The sequence below is a fragment of the Rhipicephalus sanguineus genome, chromosome 5 (genome assembly GCF_013339695.2).
Source record: "Rhipicephalus sanguineus isolate Rsan-2018 chromosome 5, BIME_Rsan_1.4, whole genome shotgun sequence".
NCBI lineage: Eukaryota > Metazoa > Arthropoda > Arachnida > Ixodida > Ixodidae > Rhipicephalus > Rhipicephalus sanguineus.
Window position 1 is genome coordinate 167,308,425 of NC_051180.1, and position 26,225 is coordinate 167,334,649.

Here is a 26,225-nt window from a genome sequence, read left to right on the forward strand (position 1 = left end):
ACGTGCTGGAGCACTTGCACGATCTCGTTCAGTTGGCGTTCGTTGGGCATGCTACCGACCTCGCGTCGTGGAACGCGAAGGGGAACGCTACGCGCGTCTTGTCTTCCCTCTAGCCTGGCCGTAATTCTCACAGGGCGAGCGGGGAACGCGGTCGACAGGCGTGCGAGAGGGCGCAGCGTAAGAGAGGAGAGAGAGGGGGAGGGGACGCGCATGCGCTGGCGCTCATCGCGGCGTTGTGCAGGAGAATTTCGGCATGTCTAGCCCGCGTTTTAGAGGAAGGGTGGAGAGGGGTAGGGGAGAGGGGAAGTGGAGAGGGGTAGGGGAGGGAGGGAGGGGAGAGGAAAGGGGGAAGGGGACAGGGTGAGTAGAGAGGGAAAGGGGAGATGGTGAGCGGAGAGGAGGCGTGTGGAGAGGGTATGCGCATGCGCGGTAAGGGTGGACACGCCGCACACCACCACCACCACCGGATTGAACTCCGCTATAAGATGCTTCGCATCTAAAATGCATACCTACGTGTTGTCATATTTCGCGACGACTTGGAAAACGCCGTTCGGCAAGCTTGCATTCAACCTAGATGAAATATTCCGCGGTAGCAGCCTCTGTTGCCCACATCGGCTTTTAAACGGTCACTAAAGTTGCATGCAAAGCAAGGAGTAACTTTTTAATAACGTACCTGAACTTCTTTGTAGCTGCAGGAAGGCGTAGATGCACGTTTACTGCGTGCTACGTGCCAACACGGTTGATGTTGTGACTGAAATCGCACGCTGTGCCAAGCAGACGAGCCAAACGAGCGCCGCACGAGCCTTGGGGAAACATCGCCATCTCGCGGCGCCTTCAGGAGGCGGCAAAATTACGCTTCTCCGCTGGGAAACGCGCCGAATGGGACGGCCGTAGCAACGGCGCGCCGCCGGCTAATCTCGGAGGCCATGCGCTCACTCTCCGCTACTCCGCCCGCACCACCTGCTCCGGTTGCTGGGGGCGAGGATAAGCGCGCGCGCCCGCAGCTGTTGCTATGGGAGAGGGAATGAGAGCAGAGAGGCGCGCGGACACCAACCGACGCCTGACATAGCCCGACTAAGAAATGCATTCGCATTTAAAACGGGACCGCCTTACGCTCCTGCGTTTGCGTTCAAAGTAAGGGTTGTTGCTTCTCCATTACACACTGAGTGCAATGAGGTGGGCGATATAGACCAATACGCATAGTTCTGCGTGAGATTTTGCCCTGAAAGGAGGAGGCTCATGGTCAACAATAAAGAAGCGGAGTTTCCCGCATGTGCACTGAAGAAATTGTCTTTCCGAACTATCCCGACATGGCTCGCAAGAGTTAGTACAGCATTCTTTTATCTTTTCTGTGAAAGACTTGCTTCAGTGTCACAGGGTAAAACTTAAAACGCGGGAAGAGTCGCTTGGGTGGAGCAATCACAGGTCTTGTCTCCAGGCTAACCCCGCCTGTGACATCACCCCCACCGTGTCTCCTTTGTCAAGTATAAGGAGATCGCTGTTGTCTGCACGGTTTTAGTTGAGTGGCGTAGCCTATTGCGATGGTACTTTAGATTACTCATGTGAAGACTATAGACACGTCCCTTTTAATATTCCAGGTGGCTGCTACACTTAGCTGTTACAATTAGGACTGAAAAGTCAATACCAGTCGGTACGGCCATGAAGCGGCCGAGTTCACAAGTGAAGTCGACCGCCGTACTGAATTTTGCAAATTAACGTGCACGGCAACGCCGGAAATATACACGCATGTACTAAAGTAAACCACAGTGACATATATCTACATATCAATGTGTCAGATTGCAATGAACGAGCGCCATGAGATACAACATCAGATATATGAGGTATACAAGGCGGGTGAACCAGCTACTCCTTCTGGTTCGTGAAAGGAACGACGCGCGTAATCGTCCATATGCTGTGCTGCTGTGTTTCATGAATTATCAGAATTTTTGGTAACTTCAGCATTCGTGAATGTGATTCACAATCTGAAGTAATGTTAGTTAAAGGCTGGTCTGTAGGCATTTTGTGCTTGTATAAGGCGACGTCGTTAATGTATCTATTGTGTTCAGCGTAGTATTCTGCATACAAGGAAAGCATCATATGACTCTACAGACGTTGGTCAACAACGAGACAAGATCCTTATGTACGGACTGTTAATATACAATATACTTAATGCAGAAAAAAAAAACGGCAGGCTTGTGCGGCCTTGTTGGAGCCCAGCCTGGAATCAAGTGAAGCAGAGTTTTGCATACTGGCGCTGCAGCACCGGCGCGTATACCCGTCGTTGGAGGCTCGGATGCTCATCACTTCCAAACTCCCTCTCTACCCATAGCTCTGGCGATGGTGTAGCAGCGCGACCGCTTGACAGCACCTCTACAAGGTATGACCCTTTTGGTATGGGTAGACGTATATTATACAGGGGCATACATGATCTACCACATATATTATCTAAGCGTTTAATATGTCGATTCACGTTCTCAAAGCCGCCACATCGTGAAAAAGATTTACTAAACGTTGGCAAACCGTTATTGTAGCAACGACGTCACTTTGGAACTTCGCTGCGACATTCTCAAAACACCGATGTACAATGACATTTCATGTTTATCTATCACGCTTCCCGTTTCAACACATTCTCAAAACCACACCAGGGGGGTAGCCAGAAATTATTTTTTTCGCAGGGGGGGGGGGTGTTCAACCATACTTTATGTATGTTTGTGCGTGCGTTTGTATGTGTGCGTGTATATATACGCGAGCAAAATTGAAAAAAATTCGGGGGGTTAAGCAAACACTTACCCTAAGTGGTAAGTGTTTTAATCAGAGAGTAATATCCCATTTACCACCGTGTGATTAATCTTTCGCGACTTGCAAAATTTAGCTGCGCAACTGCTAATTTTCTCAATTTTCCTTTAAATGAGCACTCACCATACGCTCTGCAAGTCACGTTGTCCTTTCTGTTATGTTGTACCCCTTTGTTTTGCGTATTTTTAGATTCGTTGCATCATGCGCATTTTGTATGTGTGTGTCAAACACAACATGTGCCTTTCGTGCACGTTCCTACAGTAAGCATGGTAATTATTTACTTTTGTCCTTTGGAAACCCTGACTGTACTATTTTGCCGCAGCTGACTGCGGCATCCAAGAGTGCGTACTCCTGCATGCCGTGGTGCACGACACCACACATTGTTGACTAGCATTACATAAGCTCCCACGACGTTCCCAATTTCCCCAAACAAGACAACGTTGCCCACTTATCAGTTTTGCATCCCCAACATCCACTCGCAATTTTTCACAAGTTCCGTTATATCATTTAGCAAATTTTCCGCTGCGTTCCAAGTGAACATTTCTGGGAAGTGTTTGGAGAACACCTTTGAAGTCGGCGCCAATGCGGCTGTTCTGAAGCAAACATTTTTGATCTTATTTAATTGCTGTACCGTCGAACCCGCCTATATCTAACTTGCAGAAATACGTGAGTCAGTTCGATATATCGGATAAAGAACTTTTTAAAAAGTTTACCGTGTTTTCGCTGCGCAAATTGGCTTCAGGGCACTGCTTCAGATAACGCAAGGAAGCCGACTTCGTGGCAATACGTGGGGATTGTACTTTTAATACTTTTTTTTCTTTTTCCGTACTTTTAGTTGGGGCGGGGAGAGGGGAGGGCAGTATATGCACGGGTGGGCTATACGCGAAAAGCTATGTTATCAATCTAAACAGCGCCTCAACATCTTCATGCCCAGATGTGTGTACTCGTCGCGCGCCGGAAGCCTCTAGGCTCCCTCGGCCATATTGGTGCCCTGCAACACTTTTCCACATAACCATCGAAAAGTTTCATCAAAGTATATCATTGCCTCGTAAATCGACGGCCGCAAAATTTTTCAGAATCCGTCAAGTACGAGCGGAGTTAGAGGGTTTGTCACACGCTGTAATACTTTTCTCTCTCCCTCATCTCGTCCCGACGAGTGCGCTGAAACTAAGCAGGGAGGGGTGGCACGGGAGAAAGAAGTCACGTCAGGCGCGCGTCGCGACCTTGAACACTTTCTTTTTTTTTCTTTGGGCACATGGCAGCTTCGCGCGGCGGCCTCCGTAACTATGCAGCATACGACGCTCTAATCAGCCAATGACCGTGAATTTGGGTATATGGCGCGGTCATTTCGGTATATGGCATCGTTTGTATTCTAAAGAAGAGGGAACGATTTCTAGCTGACTTTGAATATTGATTGCAATTTTCAGGCCGCGTGCTGCGCTATAATGTTTGGCTCGCGTGTTCTGAGGAGCCTCCACTACCGATTGGGAGCGTTTTCTAAAAGTGCTGCAGAGTCCTGCTCTCGTATTACCACCATATGCATCATGAGATGGCGATAGGGCATAACACCCCAAAACGAAAGCGAAGCTGGCTGTATTAATAATTGCTGGGGTTCCACGTGCAAAACACCACGATATGATTATTATAGGCACGCCGTATATAGAGGAGAACTTCGGAATAATTTCGTCCGCGTGGGGTTCCTTAACGTGCACCTAGATCTAAGCACATGGGTATTCTTTGCATTTCACCTCCATCGAAATGCGGCCGCCGTGGCCGTCAATAGAATGCATGCCCTCGACCTTAGCAGTGCGACACCTTACGTGCGAAGCTACCATGGTGGGGCGAAACTGGCTGTAGAAAAGCTGTTAAGTCCTTCCGGAATATCCAGAGCTTGGTAGAATATTTTATATGATTTTTAGGTTCTACACAGTCAATTAACGCTGAAAATGAATAGTCGAAAAAAAATATATAAGTACCCCTTTAGCGGCAGTAGCAGATTTTCTGAAAAACGTGCTATGAGGGCGAAAGTGATAACTTGTAGCATACACTACAAGGTAGAACGTACGAGCCGTAACAGAATCCTGAAGCTGCACAGGCAGCAACACGTCGAACAAGTGTCGCCTCTGTGAGGCGTCGCTGCCATCGATCTCATGGTGCGCAGCTCCGGTATGCCAGTGGCAAGAAACGCAAGAGTCCGCAACCGCGTCTGGGGGCTGGCGCAGAACTGCACCTGTGACGAGAGCATTGATTGAAGGGGGGCGTTCCGGACACGCCTTCTTCCTTTCCGGAAGCAGCTGAAAGATCCGCGCTGGCCCCACCAGAGAGCCGGTAGTCTGTGAACAAGCTGGGCCGATTGCGTCACCTTCTTGCTCGTATCGCGTCATTGAATTCACCAACCTCTAAGAACGGCGGATGTAAACGACTTTTCAATGTTCGCGCAGAACCTTTGTGAGGATGGCTGCCAATGCTAACGCGATTAGCTTTCAAGTCACGCATTTAACAACTCACTGTATTGGTGAATTATTTAAAAATTAATAACAATTTGTAGTAGCCTTTCTGAAGTATCAATTCCTTCAGGTTCGTTCCTTTTGCACCGATGCTATACTACACTCTTAGCAAACGGCCGCTTAAAACAACGCTTATAAGGCGGAAAGTAGGTCAAATTTTCGACGCTTATAAATGGCTCTCTAAACGGCCTACTTATACGGCTCTCTTATGCGGCCCTTCTTCATGCGGCCTCTGGCTAAGCGGCTCTTTCTTATGCGGCCTAAGTTTATGCGGCTCTTCCATATCCGAGGCCATCTCGTTGCCAGAAGGCCGTTTAAAAGTGACCGCTTAAATAACCCATACCGTCGATTTGGTTAAGTGGTATTTCAGGCAAATCTGTCCGGCTTATATACGGCTCAATATGCGATCGAAATATATGTGGTACTTTTCCAAATTTTATATAAAAAAAAGAAATTCTTCTACATTTTGTTTGATCGTGCAGTGTTCCTCTTCTTTTGTTCTTTTCAGCCTTCCAACTCATGAATATGCATTTACACATCGCAAGAACACTGCACAGAGTCATAAACCATGTATCAACACACACACTCCACCACGGGGATTTGAACCCAGGCCAACCGCGTGAAAAGCACACACTGTAACCACTACGCCACCGCACCACACGATCTGGGTGAACTTACGCGGCTTTGTATATGCATTTCACGTTATCTTGGACGATTTTATGATGGGTTACAACGCTATAATTTTGCATATGTGAGATGCATCGTTCGCGTATATATGCGCGTGTATACGTGTACACGACCTTAAGCGAACCCTCGCGGGCAGTCACAGTCAGTTTGTGTGTGGAATTATGTTTCTCGTCCGACGGCTTGCGCATCCCGCACGGAGACAGAGGTGAACCATGAACGAGGCGTTTCCGAGTGCATTTCCATTTGCCGGCATCATACAGCAGCCAAACGTGCCCTGACGTGCAACCAGCCGCCAAAGAAAAGTATTCTGCGATGTTTGACGCAGTACAGGCGGTGGAAGTCAGCTGATCTCATCTCCACTCGGCGAAGCAGTCTCCCACGTCCTTCGCGAGCATCGCGTTGATGTCGGTGCGTTTATACGGACAGTATTGTGCAAAGGTTCATCTCAGGAAATCGGATTAAAACACATAATCGCTTATTCGCGCAACTGATGGGTTTGGTGTAGTGCAGCGCGTACGAGGCGACGGACCAGCTTTCAGAACGGGCGCGCTCATTTCTATAGACGATGAAGAAACGTTGTTGTTGAGTCGAAAGAACAACGAGCCTTCGCAGAAAAAGAATGCAGTCTCCCGAGCTCGAGGCTGACGGCGCGGACGAGCAATGCCGTGGAATTGTCATGCTGGGTAGGACGGCGGGTCTGAGGTTGTTCGTTCTCGTGGTTCGTTCGTTGTTGACAGTTGGAAGTGATGCTTCCCTTGGCTTCCACAAACGATGAAACGTATAGTGCATGACTGGCGCGGAAAGACCACGCATGAAATCGCTTGCATCACCCGTTAGAACATATGTTTCCTGCCAAGCGTCGCATCAAAAGAAGCTAGCAATGCTTGAAATCGAATGAAGTCACAATATGATCCAGCTTTCAAGGATAAAACCATGCTATTTCTTCAAAAGTCAGAAGTGGCCTGAAGGATTCAGAAGGATCGTGTGAACAATTATACTGAATAATGCAAAGATTAACTTGAAACATTCTAATATTAATGGGTGCTGTTACATCTAAATAACAACCCCAAATTAAATATGCACTTGTTTTGCACCTTGAAGGTTCATGAACGTTAAGCTCTACAACATGTCTCAGTTGACCGCATATCAGCGCCGAAGAGCGATCTGGTGGAGGCCCTGTGTTGGGAAACATGGCAGGTTGAAGGTTGTTTTCGTATTCCACCCGTTGTCGACAAGTGAAAGTGATTCTTTCCTTGGCTACGAGACGTGATCGGAGCGACAAGGGCCAGTATTACTTCACACCACGTGATCCAGTCGAGTATGCTTTGAGCTTAACGAAGCTTTAATAATGTATAAACTAGCAAAATGCTAAAAGTGGCTAAACTCGGGCAGTAATCTTGACTTCTAGGAATAAATAATCGCCTGTCTTAAAAATGTGTAGTCAGTAGCATCCTGCGTGATTCGGATCACGGGCGCGACATGTAAACGTATAATACTAAATAGTACATATATAGGAACAATTCTTATACTCAATACGTGTCATAATTGCAAGTAACAGCTGCAAATAAAAAGCACGCTTTCACACAAATAGCACACCCATAAATGTTGAGCTTTACGTGTCCCAGTCAACCTCCCTTATGTTCCATAACAGGGGCGTAGCCAGAAATTTTTTTCGGGGGGAGGAGGGTTCAACCATACTTTATGTATGTTCGTGCATGTGTTTGGATGCGTGCGTGTATATATACGCGAGCAAAATTAAAAATTTTTCTGGGGGGGGGGGGGGTTGAACCCCCCCGTCACCCGAAAAAAGCTAAGCCCCTGTTCCATACCATGTAGCTTTGCGTGCACTTTTATTTAAATATCAACTGTCATGCAACATCCTTAGCTTTGGCTAGTACAGCAGCTAATACAAACTGTGTTTGAGAATTCAAGATTTATTGCCAGTACCAACACTAGGTCTACACAAAAACATTCTGTGGTAGTTCAAGCGCAAGTGTTGCTGCTTTTTTTCAGATTTAGCAGCTCATATAGCGGTGGCTCACAAAAGCATGCAGACATACACATGTCTAATGTGCAGCTGTTATTCTTTGATACGAAGAAATGCACGAAATAAACTGACACAAGGAGACGCATGGACAAGCGTCTTCCTTGTACCAGTTTATTTCGCGCAGTTCTTTGTAGTCGTGGATTACCAACTTGCCCAGCGATCAATTCTATATTATCCTTTACATGCAGCCCCCTTCCATGGCACTTACCACGGCACAACATCTGTCAGACATAAAGGGTATTCGCATATTGTACTAGATTTGTCCTTCACTAAATGTTGAGACCTGAATTGTATTTGTTCTTTTTCTGGCACCATTTCAAAAGATGGCCTTTTCCTTGCAGTGTTGAGACATTTCTTTACAATAAGTTAGTCAGGCATTGAGTCCAAATCCATCACTGTGCCGGACTGGTACTTAATTATGTATGCATGGGTCCCTTATTTCCATTCTGTGCTCCAAGCCCTTCCCTTCACCCATTACTGTAGAACTGTGGCATTGAGGTGTTTCATCTCGCACCGCTAATTGTTGCTACATTTTGTGCCATTTCTTCGAGTACCCATGCCAGTATTTAGTGCAATAATTGAATGAAGGAACATCTTATGCTGCTGCGCAGCTGCACACTGAGCAGAACAATGAGATGCAAAGCCATGAGAGAAAAAATAGAGAATATTGTCACAGTACAACGCAAACACAAGACAGTGAGAAGTTCTACAAGAGTAGGAGGACAGCTTGTTGACACAAAAAAAATAGCAGGCACAAACATGTCTAACAAGACTGAAACTTGGGCTAGTTGGTTGTCCTTCATGATGAATCGGCAGCACAACCATACACGGACAGAGCAAAGGTACACGAAACACAGCATTGTGTTGTGTACCTTCTTTCCTATGTCCGTGTGTGGCTGCACTGCCCATTCACCATGAATGACAAACATGATGTCTTCGGCAAAATCCCGAAGACCCACTAGACGTTGATGTTCACTGATGTCCCCATTGTCTTTCTCGCCTGCAGAGCACACGCGTCAATACATATACAACAGGATGCATCGTAAGGGTTCTTCACCTATATGCTCAATTGTTGGAGTAATAGGGCATTGTGTCAGCTAAATAATCAATGTAATAATAAAATCACCCTAAAATATATGCCATATTCCTTATTGCTCAATTCTCAACCTCCACGTATTCCACTTCAGCACCTGTGAACATAATGGCCCCCTAAAGGATCTCGGCAGTACTTTCTCTGAAGTGGTTTTCAAAGCTGTTATTGGATCAGATTAAGCTAACTGAATCTCATGAACTTATGCTTTCAAAACAAATAAGGGGCCAGTCCACTTGTTATTTTCTAGCAAGCTACTTAGCAATTCGGCCTTGAATGTGTGCACTTTCCTTGCAGTTGTGTCCCAAAAGCAGTCAGTGGCCTATCGGTTATCAGGTTATCAATAAAGATTTTCTGTATGAACAGTCTTACAAGTTCAGTAATGCAGCATTATAATGGATGTATCATTCTGACATATATAGTTTATGCATTCGAAACTCTTCAGTCGAAATTCCTAACCAGTTTCTCCATCAGTAATGACCACAATTGCTATGCGACTCTCGGTACCATCATCCGCATGCATGGATTGATGCATTCTGCAATGCTTTAATCATGCATCTTATCACTGGCCCTGTGATCTCACAAGTCACCTGTGTCCTTCTCTAGACAGTAACAGCTATATAGTTTTTTTTCCAAACAGCATGACTTACCTCTATTTGCACAGTCAGTAAGCCTGAACACACAGTGCACACTTTTGTAGTTTTACATATTTTATTTTCAATTACAAACAAAACTGAGCAACAATATATACACCAATACAGCGTTTGTAAACTAATAAGTGAATCTTACACTTTTACAGAAACAAGGTAAAAAAAACAACTGCGAAAAAGGTGATCAAATAATTGAACAAAACGATTGTTGTTTTTCTATGCTTTAGGGGTTTCAGGCCTTCTCATCTGACTAGAATTGATAATCACATAGCTTGAGTTTCAGCACGCCTATACGTAGAAAAAACTCTACTTTCTTGCAGTGTGCAGGTCAATACATACATAGAAAATTGCACCACATAAATGGAAGGAGCTACCTAAATGCCTTCAATTATGATAACTTTGCATAAACACAATAAGATAACACAGAATTGACTAGAGTAACAAAGAAGTATTGAAAGTAAGTGGGCCTTGATTGACGTCATGTATGTAGCCTTGGAAACAGACGAAGGGCTTGAGGTGTGCTTCCTGCCTGTTTCTGGCACTTAATTTGCAATATATGAGTAGAATCCTTATTGAAAATTTCTCCACCATGAGGAATGGTGGATTCCACCATCCACCATTATGGTGGATTATGGTGCTGGAAGATGGTGGCACGTGGTGTATGCTGGATGCTGGCGTATGATGGATGCTGGAGACGACGGAGCGTAAAACGGCTCTACAGCGTCGGCACCATCGTGCCTAGCCGTCACACATAAATAATTGTATAGCAGGCGATGTAAAAAGCACTAGTACAAAAAAAAAAACGTATGCAGAAAACAAAACTTCCGCCACCGGGAATCGAACGTCCGACCTGCGGATCCCGAGCCAAGTACTTTACCACTACGCCACGCTGACACTTGCTTGACGACTTGCAAAATGACTAGTCAACATACTAATACACCGTTTGGCTTCAGCTTTGTATGTCTCATACTGGAGACAGACGCGATCTTCACATCCTACTAAAATTTGCGTAGTTATTAAACGCAAACAAACTGCTGCCGGTAACGAATGGAACGTCGATAATGGCAACAGCGCTAACTTTCTTTTAGAATTCACAACGTAACTCCACAGAAATATGTCAAGTGGAGCGAGGAACGCGAGTATAGTCAACCGGGTGTTACTGCGAAGTTTTAATAGCCGTTTCTCGCTTTTTCCATAGTGCGACATGTGCAGAGGCTTTCTGTCGACTCTAATCTCATTCGATAAATACGCGCGTACAATTGATTGAGTATTGTGATGTTTTTTTTTTTCGCGCAACGTACAGCGCAGCCGTTCCAGCGCACTGATCTGACGCTGTATCATTAGCTACAACTGCATAACAGCTGGGCCAAAACAAGTGCAGTGCGCGGGAAAAATATGCCATCATATTGGTTCAGTAAGGCGTACGAATTGACACCTCTATGTTCTCGCATACGTGTCAGAGAAGCGCCGGCGAGTGCTACCGGCGGCGGTTGGTGACCGGAGGTGTTTGCTGGAAGCGCGTCGCATCTATGCTCATCGCTTCTTGTGCGGACACCGTACACGAGAAAAAAATGCTTCAATTAGGTCAGCCGATGTCACAGGTGTGCTGTAAAGTCATTCGTACTCACCGGAATCGTGTATACTGAAACCAGAAGCGCCGATAACACGTAGACGGACTCGGTCGCTACGCTATGCCTAACCTTTTGTGGCAATCATGGTGGTAGAATATGATGGTGGTAGTCATACTTGGTGGGGCTTATCTCGACGCAGGCCGAAGGTAAAAGTTTGTGCCTTTTAGCTTTGCATGCATTTTCACTATTACCTTAAAGTGCCGCTGAGGTAAGTGAGTGTGCAAGAATTGCCAGAGTTGCGTTTAAAGCGTGACGGTATCAAGCGGAGGCTGTTTTCTGGTCTCCCCGCTGGAAGGACTCATTTACTTCTCGGCAAATTCGCGGCGATGTAACACAATTACTGTCGCCGTTCACACCGATACTTCTAGACTTGTAAACATCAATATGCAGCAGCACATCGCGGATGTAAACCTGATAAGTACGCGCGTAAAATGTAAACATTCACGGCTGCTGTGCTCAAGAAAACCTGTGGCGGTTATAGGCGCCGCATGAAAAAAAAATAGTGCTGGAAAGCTTAATGATCGGTGTTGGTTTCTTTGAACTGCATATATTTCTGCACATTCCAGAGGAAAACATTAGAACTGACAGCGACTTCTCATAATGTCACGTTCACTTCCATCATGCCACCGTCATCCACCACGCTTCCATCCTGCCACCGTCATCCAGCTTGTTCACCAAGTCATCCACCAAACATGTTTTGCTCGCCGCCATCAGCCAGCATTTTCCACGTAACACCAAAAGAAGCTCGCCACCACCACCACCATCTGCCACCATTTTTTCCACTCTCGCCATCATCAGCCATTATGACCACCACAGCTTCCACCACATCCACTATTCTTTCCACCTTCTCCACTATTGTTTCCACCATGTCCACCAAGATTTCCAGCATCCACCAACCCACGATTTTCAATAGGGATACACAGTGAAAAAAATTCTGTTCTATATCATGAGCTGTGTAGTGCACGTAGGTACTATGATTTATCACAAATGTATGACTAAACTAGATACCCTCTATATTAGTAGGCCTGAAGTTTGAGGACGCAGCTTTTCTGTAGGTAGTTGCAAATAAAACTTCAAAGCATGGGTATCAGCTGTGCATAAACGACAAGTGATATGCTAATATAATGCCCTAATAAATAGGACTTTTCATAGTACATGCATCAGAAATAATATGATGACTGTGTATGTTATACTTCGAGGAAAACTACAAAATGAACAATGAATATGGATATATGAACACACACACACATACAGTTATTATTGCACATGATGTCTGCCACAGATTCCACTGCTAGTGTACCTGCTACTCAGGTATCCTCAAGAGAAAGAGCATTGAAAAGTGCATAGACATAAAACGAACTTAAGTGTCTCTAAAGTTTGTGAAAATTGAGCTAGCCAGCAGCCTTATCTACCCAGCCTAACAATGTAACGAAAAACACACAAACGAAATAAAACTGCACAAAAAAGAACATAAGTTACGCGTTGTCCTTGAGCTTGTCGAGAATCTTCAGCAGTTTACTGCTTGCCCAGCAACGTGGAAAACTCTCTTCCTTGTGGAGCAAACTTTGAATTAGTCCCAACGTTTGGGCGAAAGCAGACGGGTAGGTAACATCCTTTATGTAATGTACGGTCAAACACAAGAAAAGTGCCTTCTCAAGCGTGCAGTCATCTTTCAGGGTAACACGCTCGTCCTCAGCACAAAAAATAAGCTTTGTTGCCGAGCTCCAAACAATCATGGGCCCTGGCAATTCATGGACATCTGCAAGATACTGGAAAAAAGTAATAAAAACTAATATATGTTTTATGTTCTGCACAGCACATCTTTATACAAAAAGCTAACAATTCAGAGGTAGTGAATGAATGAATGCCAGCACTAAAATATTGCAAGCTTTATATGCAAAACCGTGCATAAATTGAGATTTTTAAGGGCGTGGTTTATGCCACAGTAAATAAAGCAGTTTCAGCAACCCCGATAGACAGCTATAGGTGCCACTGCTTGAAATTTTGCTAATGCATTCAAAGCAGCCACAGGTACAATGTCAGATCTCACAAGTGTATAAGCAAGCGTTTCTTTGTGTTTCGCACGCAATGTTCATATCATATATCTGTTCCATTAAAATGGGTAAAAACAACAGCCAAATGAGTGTACTGAGACCATAAGTTATGGAAAGCAGAGCCTTGGCTTGCTTCAATAGTAGGCTGAAGACACCTCTCAGTGATGACATATCACAGGTGGTGACAGATGGCATGTGTGTTGGGCATGTCCTTTTGCACTAAACTGGAGTGCTGTAGTGTCACGCTCACAGGGCAAACCCGGAAATACCTGGTTTCTGTTTCTGTTGGGAAATGGAAGAACCACAGGACAATCAAAAAGGCCCGAATGGATTGCCTACATTGACTTACATGATTGCTTATGTGTGTACGCCTTTGTGCATACAGATGTACTTGAACTATCTTAAACTATTTTAAACAAAGGAATTGACTGGACCCTATTCAACGGCAGAAAAGGAACTCTGCTATAAACAAGGTGGACGTAGCGGCAGAGTCCACACTGAAAAAACTAAAGGCCATGTCACCACTAGGATACACAGCGGTTCCCAGTCATGTAAGGTGGCTACGCATGTAAGGTGACTAGACATAGGCTAGTATCAATATTCTTTGCAGCACCAAGGAAACAAACTTCAATCTACATGGATGTTCTAATACTGAAATTTGACATATAATCTTTCGTTGAGTGAATGATACAAATTACATTCAAAGTCAATGTCAGAGTACTTTAGCAGACTCAAAGGGCCCACTTTGTGTACACAGATGGATGCAGTAGATGGTGCTGTTGTATATAGACTAATATCACAACTTTGCAGGTCCTTTCAGCTGTCAATGCACACGTCTGAGAGTGGTGCAACCACCTGCTTATTGAATATTGTCTTTCTTTCATTGAAATTAAAGCTCTTTTGCAGAAAAACAATCTTGTATTCAAAAGTATTTTGTGTTTGCATACAGCATAATTGGGCGTAAAACTACCCTGAATATCTCCTTTCAACGTGGTCTTGACAAACATATGTATTTGTCGTCTGGTCAGACATAGAATAGCTTTTTTTTTTAATTTCATATGCTGCGCCGAAAATTGCTGCATAATTATGACAAAATTGTCGTGCGAAAGAAAATTCTTCAATGGAATGAGCTAGCTATAGATTTAATTGTAGTTTATCAACTTTCCACCAGAAACAAACATCTAAGTTATATCTGTTGCAGTACCTAAACGCAGATAAATAGTTACATTGTTTACGAACGTTTTACGATAGTCATGCAAGTAAATACTGATTCCGTTTTTGAGCAATATATGAGAGATAGATCCGCTTCAGGTGCACAACTGCAGATGCTGCTTGATATCGCTGATTCGCGAACCACATAATAGTGAGCAACAGTGTTTCGCTTTCTGACAGTTTGCGACCTTCATGCATTTCTAAGAAAAGGTCCGAGCAAGAGGCTCTTCCGATGCGCCTTTCACAGATCTATAGAGACTCGTTAGGAGCGGTGCTTTGTTTCTAACAGCACAACACAAGATTGGGAGCATCGAAATAAACTCACCCGGTCGTGCATGGTTCACGGGGCAGTGCCCGCAGTAGGAGCACCAGGCAACTTGATGTGGCACGCCTGGTTCCCCTGGCTGGCGGCTGTACGCGAGCAATCTGATGCACTCACACTCACATCACACTGACACACTTTGCACTCACACGTGCCATCATAACTGCACGCTCCTCTCTGAATGCCTTTGACGTCGGTCGAGGTGTACATCCCACGCAGCAGGGCCTGATCGGCACTGCCGAAACGTTGAAGCACGCCAAGAGGATCGCGGGACCGAATTCTCAACGAAAACAGAGAGACCAATCAAGCAGCGGGCGCAAAAGAGACGGACACCGCTCGACGCGCATGGGAGAGAGAACTGTAGGGGGGATAAGTCAGCAGCGTGAGCAGGGAGAGAACGCGATCAAAGCTGAAAACTTCCTTCGCACGTTGAGTTTGTAGACGTCGCGGGCGTTGTTTGCGTGATAATTTTTCGTATTCACGAGTAAACAAAGGCACGTCTGCAATACGAACTTGTATACTTTAAACAAAAATTGGCCGCGTATCCGCGTGCTTCGCTGCAAATGTCGTGTAAAGACGATAGAAGAGGCGCTGCGTGAGATATGAACGCCATCTGGCAATACGTCGGGAAACGTGAATGCTCTGTTGCGGGCTGGTAGTCCCGGCGCAGCAGCAGCCAAGACCGGCGGGGACGCCAGCCAGCCCGGACACGCGGATTGGCGCGAAGCGGCGAAGACGAAGAAACGTCCGCACTCAACGAGTACTCTCCACACACTCTTTTATATTCACGTCGCCTGGGTAAAGCAGGAATCCCAGAGCGGCGCCCCATGGCACTCGTACATAGAGTTACTGTATATGCTACCTTTAGGTAGCAGAGTTGCGCATAGGTCCGGCTAGCAACCACAGCCATGCGGTGAAGCCGCACTTCGTTTTTGCAGGCGACATGCCTACCGTGTCGCCGATTAACATGTCAGGCGTGTCGGTGACCGGCGATAAACATTGGCTGACGATGACAAGTGTTAATTCAGTTCGCTGCCGCGGCGGCGTCGAGAAATACAAAAATTGGCCCGAGCATCAGCTTCTCCGCAATGCATGGTTGCTAGCGGCGTTTGGAAAACAGATGCGCAACTCTGCTACCTAAAGGTAGCTTATACAGTAACTCGAACAGTGCAATACTGAACTGAAACCGAAACACAACAATGAGCTCGCGCAGAGGCCACGGAGGAAGCCAAGTTTCGGCGCAGTCGCATTTTCAGCGCAGCTTAAGAAACTAGGGTCTCTAGAATTACGTATCTATGTATTTTCTATTAAAGGAACACACCACCTAATACTTACCTAGTGATGCTGCGCCTCAGATATGCGTAATGTTTGCTTTTTGATCAACCATGTAGACAAGTATGAACCTTATGAGCCGTTCACGATGGCTGGCCCTTGTGCAAGTGGTTCAACTTTGGCCGAGTGGCTGAATCGAGGGACGTGCCGACAAACAGACAGACAGAAAGACAGACCAAAATTTCTGCGTTTAAGTTCCCCAAGAAAGACTATCGTCTTTGAAACGGTGCGAGAGGCGAACGAGGCAGCGGAGGCGACTGGCGTAACTCGGCACGGCCGCTGCGTTTCCAACGCACGTGCTTCGCACGAAATCAGATACGATTGCCAAGGTCAGGGAGGCGCTGGCTCTATTGGCTGTATCTCGAGTTCACCGGTCGCATCCGGCGCCAACACAGGAAACACTACACGACGTCAACGTGGACTTCGAGCCTTGAGCACGCTCGCTCGGCGCTCTCTCGCTTCTCGCCGCGGCGCCGATCTCAATTTCCCGCATAAAACAACGGGGCCTGCATAAGCGTTGCGTCCGCTCGAGAAATTTTCGCGTCAATAAACACCGGGCTCCATATAAGCGTTGCGTCCGCTCGCGGCCGCATATAGCGGGCCCAGCCCGTCACCGCAGAAATTGTCACGCTTAAAGGCGAGTGAAGGGCCGCTTATATGGAGTACCTTGTGGTGGAATAAAAATGGGCCGCTTATGTGCCGGACGTTATACGGGACTTGAATAAGAGTGTATGTATGGTACGCTTTGCGACAATCAACGTTTTCGAAGATTACTTCTATGTTTGCGCAAGTGATAAATAAGTGTCAGTGCCATGCCAATGACGGTAACATTTCTACAAAACGATCCACGATGGATGCACCATTAACGATGTCTGTGTGTCCGCCTTGAATATTGCGTTCCCGAAATCACTTCTGTGTGGCCGGACGCTCCCTGGAGCAGGGTTAAGAAGGTTACGAAGCAAGGAGCCACATTTCTCGAAGCGTGCTCATGCTTTAGTAAGGCGAAAGCCTTAGATGCCTCATGAAATGCGGAAATTGTCGGCGGCGTCAACACCGAGTGATGCAAAAAACATTGTTGAACCCTCCTTCACAGGAATCGGTATAACAGGAATGTGAACCTTGTCTTCACAAAAAGCAGTTGATTGTTTATTGTGCATTGTTATATGAGAGCTTGCAGAACGCCTGTTGGTGTTTGGCCGTTGTACGACCGTTTCACGTGGATGCACCCACGTTGACGCCCGGTGGCACATCTCCATCTGGACGACTAACGTCCATGATCATGATAAAACCTTTGTGGTAGCTGACGTATAGTTAACGTACACCTGGACACAGCGTATGGCAAATCCCGCGTAAGTATGGCATCAACTAGCACATAATAAACACTGGTACTCAATATTCCCTCATTCAAAGCGTCGTTATTTGAGGATAAAAACGTGAAGGCGTGCGCGCCCCAATAAGAGGGTAATCTAGACCTGTGCTCACGCATATACCGCACAACGCTTCAGGAGCGCTCGTGATGTGTGGTCCTTCCTCGTCAGTTGTCTGATCCCGAGCTCTCAGTTCGCTGAACGACTATGAATTACCAACTAGCCCACCTGTCGATCATTTTCCACCCAAGAAGGAACACCGTAGAAGAAATTACAGTGACGCACATCTCTTAGTTCTTAGTATTAGCTAGCAATAAGTATACGCTGTTTCACATTGCCCCGCCTTCACGAGTTGTCGAGGTAGAAAAACACACCTCGACGTTTTTCCGTCAGAGTATACAAATGACGATCGTCGCCGTCTCTCTCTCTCTCTCTCTCACTATATATATATATATATATATATATATATATATATACTTGTTTCTCTGGGTATATATATATATATATATATATATATATATATATATATACCCAGAGAAACAAGTGTATACAATGTGCATTATTTCTTTCAGTATGTGTATGCTAGTTGTGCCGACGGCCCTCAAGCGCATTGTGCCAACGACGCCATAGGCTGCTCTCGGGATCCATACTTCCCATTGGGCCCGCCAAGTAAGCTCACATTGTAACGCGAATTCATTACTCGTCGCCCTGACGTCAACGCGACAAGGCTTTCGACCACTCACGAGCCGCTGACATACATCTCGCATCTTGCCGCTGCCTGTGACGAGCGCCAGCTGTAAGGGCGGCCACGTGCATTGCGGTGAAGTGGCAACAAAATGAAATGCAATGCGCGTTCGAAGCGCCATATTCAAAAATTATTTTCTTCCTTAAAACAAAAAATGATTTCATTAGACTTTCTTCATTACTTAATGATGAAGTCTTCTATCAAACGCCCCATGACGAGGATTTTTACTTGGACCGCATTAATATGAAAAATAGGTTCAAACATGCGACAAATCGCACATTTTCTCTATTTTCACAATTTTTTTCGGGAAGATTTGAAGTCTGTTTAACCCCAGATATTTTTGTACTAAAATAAACTTTCCTTAAATTCATACTATTATTAAGATTGGGTAGGGAAAGTTCTAGATAGCTCAAGAAAAAATCACGAACATTGAAGATTTTCGTAGTTTTTGAAGATACGCAGCTGGTAGTGAAATACAAAAATTTCGGAATTAATGAATACGTCAACTAAACAGAACCTCTGCAATGGCGCAAGCGTGGTTTCGAAGCTGAACGCACAAAAATAGATTTTATACACGTTTTTATATTAGGCACAGTTCAACAAATACAAGCGAATTTCGAGGGGGCGCCGTGATCGTAAAAATTTTTTTCGAGGAAAAATATTTTGCCACATTACTCTATGTGGCACAGGAAAAAGGCACAAATTTTATCAGCAAAATCTGTGATGTGCGAGCGCCACGTCTGGGACACTTGGCATGGAATGACCCATATAGGTATATATGGTTGGTGTCATCACACGCAACGCTCGAGTCATATACAAATCGCCCACCTTCTATAGTAACGCTTTCAAATATATTTGGCTCTCGAGCGTCATTTAGAGCATATCTCTAAAAGACGCTCGAGACAGTGGCGGATCCAGAGGGGGGGCGGTAGGGGCGATCGCCCCCCCCAAAGCATGTGTCAGCCCTCCCCCCCGCCTGCCTGCAGTGCCTGTCTCTCCTCATCCCTACCCTACCCCCCCCCCCCCCCGGTCAGATGAAGGAATCGCCCCCCCCCCCCAAAGTTGGCACCTGGATCCGCCCCTGGCTCGAGAGCCCTGAATAATGCTTCACATGGCTTACAAATTGCGTGGTATGTGCGATTAGTTTTAGTGCGTGAACATTCGTTTTGTTTAATCATAGGTTTCCGTGGATGACTGACTGAACGAACTGATTATCATTCGTTTTGGCTTATGCCGCTGCCAAGTTGCGACCTGTGATCAATACTTCATTTCTTCATTGCTTCCACATATGTCTGTTCGTTACCAAAATAAAGCCCGTGTCATTGTTTCAAGATCTAAAGAAACGGGCAAGAACAAGGATAAAAAAATCCGGCAGATCCCACGCACTGTGGAAATCGTTGTAATGTGAAGCAGCCAGCAAAGAGCTGCATATATCACCTTGTGTGTCTTTGAGGCAAACTAAGTCATTCATGTCATGACATCTAGTGGACTATATATCGCATGCTTGTCACCTTGGCTTGTCATGCATGAATGCATGCATGTACAGTCTCGTAGATACCATGCTTATGAAACGTATATTCTGGTATACACAATGCATGACCTGTCAATTATCTTCGTCACGCACTCATGTCATGCCATACCAATTTTGTATATATCCACTAAACAAAACCGTAGGAAGGGCAACATGACAGTGTCGTGTAAATCATGCTGTACATGACATGAATATGATGATTCGCATGTTATAGGACCTATCATTTATGTTCGTCGTACAGTCGCGTCACGCAATGACAATGGTGGTGTATATCAAGCTTGCGAAACCGCCGCGAGCGCGCCGTGAGCGTCGCATGTAAATCATGCTGCATATGAAATGCATGCCATGATTGTCATGTTAAAACTCGTCATTTATGTTTGTCATGCTGTCGCGTCAGGTAATACAAATTTTCGTGTACATCAAGCAAGCGAAACGGCAAGTTTTTGTTTTGCTTCAAGAAGAAAGCCTTAAAGGGGCCCTGCAACACTTCTTCAAGTATCCATGGAATGACTTCAGTAAAGGAACTTATTGCCTCACGAATCGAACGCCGCAAAAATTTTTTGAATCAGTCCAGTGCGATCGGAGTTACAAAGATTTGTCGCACGCTGTAATTGCCTTCTCTCTTCTCTCGCCCCGACGAAAGCGCTGGAAGCTAAGCAGATGGGATGGCAAGGAGAAAGGAGGTACGTCATGCGCGCTTCCTGTCCTTGAGCACATTTTCTTTTTTTTTTTCTTCAGCGCTTAGCGTACTTCCAGTGCGATCGCTCGCGCGCACGCGGACGAGTGGCGACCGCACTAACTATCGAGCGCGCCATCTTCAAATCAGCCAATGGCGTGCAACTTGTGTCAGTGACGCCATAAGCACCATTTTTTTTTCCAGAGATGAGGAAGCGCTTTTTAGTTGAATTTGCGAATTTATTTTAAATCACAGGCCGCGTGCTGCGCTATAATGGTTGGCTCGCGTGTTCTCGGGAGCCTCGACTACCGATTGGCAGCGTTTTCTGACCATGCTGAAAAAGTATATCAGGGCCCCTTTAAGTGTCTCGTTGATATGTTTCCCGACGTACTAAGGTATCATATATGTTACACGAATTTCCTTAGTGGTTCCTTCCACTTCTTGAAGTTCTGCCCGGCCACCTGACCCCCTATTAGGAGAGCGGTAATGTGCGCGAATATTCTCGGCTGGCAGGAACAAATTAGCCACGCACAATACTTGAAACAAAAAGCACGTGTTGCAGTTGTCATGTTTAGATAGTGTTGCATATTACAGCAACGCTCGCTCCGTTGGATCATAATGTTATCGTGTATTATATTTGAACCGCTATGGTCGCATAGTTTTCTATGGTAGCACGAAGGCGCGAATTATATGCGCGACGTTGGCGAGCGTGTGTTTATGGAGGGAAAAATGAAACAAAAAAAGTAAAACGCCGTGTACCACATTTAGGTGCAGGATAAGGAACTCCTTCAGGTCGTAGAAATGAACCCGGTGTGCCGCACTGTACTACGTGCTTCACATATATAGAAATCATGATTTGATATGTAAACTCTACAGATTTCACTTTGTTAGATAACCAACTTTTTCTGTCTCAAGGGCTGTGAGAAAGAATGAGTGCGGCTGCCGACATCCCATGGAAACTGAGTCTCTACACTGGTTTTCATTTGAATAATGTATTAAAACAATGTAGAAAACCGTTCTGCTCACCATTTAGTTAATTTCACTTCGATGAACTCATGTCGTGAAATAAAGCAAAATCTCACCTGTCCTTCGTTACTACTGCTAGCACACTCACTCACTCACTCACTCACTCACTCACTCACTCACTCACTCACTCACTCACTCACTCACTCACTCACTCACTCACTCACTCACTCACTCACTCACTCACTCACTCACTCACTCACTCACTTCCGATTCGACCTCACCGTGACCGTGCGACCACTCACATAGTCGATTTTTCTCCTCCAGGGATGTCACGTGTCATTCTCATGCTGATGCACTTACCTTTTGATTTCCGTGAAGAGGTTCACATAGAAGATTTTTTTTTGCAGTACGTGTCTAAGCTGACTTATGGAAACAAGAGCCGGATGACAACAATCAATGTAATTTTGCGACCGACAGTATTTTTGTTGCCAGTCGATAGAGGGCTGCATCAAATATGTTCTCGTCAAGTCGATGTGCAGAGCGTGCTTTTTTGACAATGTCATTCTTCAAGAGGCCTGCAAGCCTTTCCAAGTGTTCATCGATGGCCTCGCAAATCTTTTGCCGCTAAAATGTTTTGAATCTGTGAAGCATTGTGGCACTGATGTACCACCAGCCCAATTCAAGACGGCAATACGGGGATCTTTGCGCCGATTGAGTATCGTGTGGTGGCACTGATTTACCGCGGATGCGCGTAGCAACATCTGTGGCACTACTTACATACGTTTACATACATAAATCATTGCATTCGTCGATCTGCAACACCGACAAGCTAACGTTGATCAAACATGCTGTCTAGCGCGTGTGCAACCTCGGCCGTCTGTTTTAAAATGCATATATCGCAATATTTTTCTGCAAGTCTAGCATATATGTTGCAGGCGAGCAACTAAACTGCACAGACAATTGAAGAGCGCTTTCGCGCGCCGGTCATTTCCGAAACCAAAGCACAGTGTCGATCTTGTTGATGAAATAAGTTCGCGTCGCCACCTTGTTCCCGGCGTTTTCAGAGCTCCCTCGTTGCCTGAACAGCGCACGAAGCATTGGGAAGTCAACGCAGAATGAAAATGAATAACCAATAGCTAGCATCTGAAAGGCTGCGATATGCGACTGGTTTCGTTTTCGCGCCCAACAAAACACGGCGAATCGAACTTATGAGCTTTTCGATAGAAGGCGCTGTACATTTTGAATATTTCCTGTTACTGTGGGTGTTTTTGCAATCATGAAATGGGGCAATATCCCTGTACGTCCCTTCTACTACACAGTCGGTCTCTATGACTACTTATACTAATTTGGCGAGAGAAGAGCCTGCGATTTTTGGCTGTCTTCGGGAGGAAATCGTAAGTTACCTGCGGCGTGCAGCGCTATATTTGTCGTACATGTTCCTTGGGACCTTGACTATACTGCTCAGCAGCGTTTCGTGAATATAATGAAAAAGTGTTGCAGGTCCCCTTTAAAGGGACACTAAAGAGCAAAACGATTTTTCTCGCATTAGTAAAGTGGTCTTCCACGATACCAAGAACACCACGCTTGCTGCGAGAAGACGCTTAATAAGCGAGAAAACGCGCAAAACGAAAATACAGGTGGCGACGCCACCTTAGAATTCCCGTACCATTTGCCGTGACGTCACATATTTTTGACGGCGCCTGCTTGGGCCTACGTAGTTCCTAATCGGTTAAATCGTAGTACATTGTCCTCTGAGGGGGCCAGAGACTTGATAAAACGAGTTTTTGGAAATTTCGTAGAACCAGTGGCGCCAAAATACGTTAAATGTTCTTTGAAATCTTTTACGTCATGAATTACAAAGTTCGGCGCGAAATTTAAAAATGAAACTTTGAACTTTTTGAACTTGGTTTTCTCAGCTAATAATAAACCTATGGTGGTGAAATAAACTACACAAGAGTTCTCCGAGCACACTTTATCAATCTAAACCAATTCATTGTTTCTCTTTAGTGTCCCTTTAGTGTCCTTTAGTGTCGTACACGTCTGAGACATGTGGAAAAATAAAACAACGTTGAAGTTCGTTTTGTTATAGCTGCTTTAATATATTCTCTCTCGTGTGGTGTACACAGCACGCAAGCGCAGCACCGGTGCTTATGCATCAAGAGATTCGTGGGATGTTCTGCGACAATCAGTCCAGTTGCAGCACCAGTTGAATCAGTTCAAGCGTCTGTACGCGCACACAGCCCGCTAACCGCACATCACCAACTCACGAAGTTCCACGCATACTCTCACGTCACTAACGTCACCATCCATTCCACCGTTTCTTCATTCACACGTCACACATTTTGCAGTTCACGTATCGTTTTCTCGTTGAGTCGTCGGTAGCTCTTCTACGTGAAATTCCTGTAGCGCAGGTATCTCAAACCCAACAGTGCTTGGGTTTGAATCCCTTCCGGCATCACTGACCCTACCGCAAACACCTCATGCTAGTAACAGCTCCAGTGCCCTGCATGTAGCACTTAAATAGCGGAGTTCACGTGCAAAAGTGCTTCCATGAGGTCCGTATATCTAGACCCAACAGAAAACAAGTGTACACCTCGGCGATTATCAGTGAGAAGTATCGCTGCCGGTGCATTCGTCGCCACCGCCTGGTTCGTCGGATCTTCATTGTAACGGTGAGCGCGTTTGCCGATGGGTGTTCAGACAAATGCTGTCGTGCTCCTCACTTAGGTGCGCGGTCTTCCTGCAGTTCACACGGGCTCTGGGGCACTAAACGCAGTGCCTTGTGATGGCGCAAGGCGCCCAGGTAGCCTCGTCGGTGCCAAGCCAGCCGTGAGAGCAGTGACAGGGGCAGCCAGCGCCCTGCGTACGAAAAAAAAAAAAAAAAACCACAATCGTAAGTTACACGAAAGCTCGTCGCGAACGGTAAAAGCACTGCAGAAAAGCAAGAGGTTCGAGTGATGCGGTTTAATTTTTCAAGCAAAGTAATCCAAGCATTGTAAGTGAGACATCTTGCGCACTGAGTCAGCAGCGGCATGTGCCCTTGAATGACAACGATCAATAAATGCTAATGGACTGCGCATGAGACTATATATCTTTTAAATGCGTAAGCATTTCTAAGGGAAAAACTGTCCTTCTGTTACGCAGAGCGAGCATCACTATAAAGAAATACACAAATGTATATGATATAAAACATATGTTCTTTTGGGTGCTGGGTTTGAACCAAGGCATCGGCTGTTCAAAGCGCTGTTCAATGAAGAAGACGCTGTGCCAATGCCGCCCGAAAGCAGCGTCCTTGGAAAGGCTGTAAAGTGCCATGAACTTTACGCTAACGCCTCCCTTAGACAACTTCCAAGGGAGACGCGTTTTTCTGCCACTTTCCTATCAATTTTTTGTTACTGAGAATAGAAAATTTGCTTTCATCAAAGGCTAATTTAAAGCAAAACTAGCAAAAATACATATATCATTGGGATGTTTTTACGCTCCTAATGAGTTCGCTTCGTTCAACCGTGCTAAACTCGTTTCTCTAGGAGCCCTTATTCGACTGGCGAACCGTCTTTTAAGTTCATATTGCAGGAAAGAAAGAAATTACAAGATTCACGAACTATAAATGCCACTAATAAGGCAGCTCTGACATGCTTACGGTTATCAAGTGCGCGTCTTGAGCCTGTACCAAGAAAATTCGCAAATGACGCAAAGCCTGTACAGACGAACGAGGACTACTGACTCCCCTTAATGGGGTCGATGGGAGGACCGCCAATCAGTGTTAGGCAGAAATCTGTCTGATATTAAACGCTGGCAAGCTACAGAGAGACGCGAGAGCGACCTCTGCCACTCCAGCATTCGTGTACAGTTGGTTATAGCTGAGCAATGAAATATTCGAGGAAATTACCAGGATGTGCGAATCAGTTTAAGCGGAGCTTTCTTTGCTCTTATACCTTTGACAATTTTCCCTTAGCTTCTAGAGCTGCAAACTTCGGCCGCCATTTTTTTCAGTCATCCTAGTACAAGTAATAATTAAGAAGAAAAACGAAAAGCTCAACTTTCTTGCTTATGTAACGAGTTTCACAGCTATCTCGCGGAAGCCGCCTTCAGTCTCTCCTGCCACAGGAGCTCCAGGACGCCTTATCAGGAATTAAGAAAAAAGAAAAGAAAAAGGCTGCAGAAACTCAGCGCAAGTGGTTGTGTTTCTACTGAGCATCTCAACATCCGTAGGCATAAAGGGCCAGTTTGTTTGCATCAACTCTTCGACGCCACTGCTCAAGTAGAAAAAGCAAGGGAGCCGTGACGAACGCATATGAGGCAGGGCGTGCACAAACAAGTTAGTGTCAGATACCAGTGCTGGCGTAAGAAAAAAAAAAGCAACCCTTTAACATTCTCTGCTCCACCTTCTTTTCCCCGACGCGTCGACAGCGGCGCCTGCACGTGGTGTCGGGTCAGGAGAACGCACGCTGATACCATTTGCATGCGCCGGCGCACCCCTTGAGTCCTCCCATTTCGGATCGGCTCCGTAATTGAGCCTTCGGCGCCGGATGACGCCTGCGTGTCTCCTCGCGCTATGCCTGGCGCCTGGACGACGTCCCCGGGCCGTCGCCGAGTCACCGAGACGAGATAC

At 45.8% G+C, this 26,225-nt stretch overlaps 1 protein-coding gene across 1 annotated transcript in view; it reads right to left on the reverse strand.

Moving 5' to 3' along the window:
• Positions 1–23,696: 23,696 nt before the first annotated feature.
• LOC119395072 (NK1 transcription factor-related protein 1) overlaps positions 23,697–26,225 on the reverse strand; it is a 123,149-nt gene continuing 120,620 nt past the window's right edge. Inside the window, exon 4 of the mRNA XM_049416081.1 lies at positions 23,697–24,472. Within this exon, the coding sequence (XP_049272038.1) occupies positions 24,361–24,472 (112 nt within the window). The 3' untranslated portion in view covers positions 23,697–24,360. The remainder of the gene's footprint in view (positions 24,473–26,225) is intronic.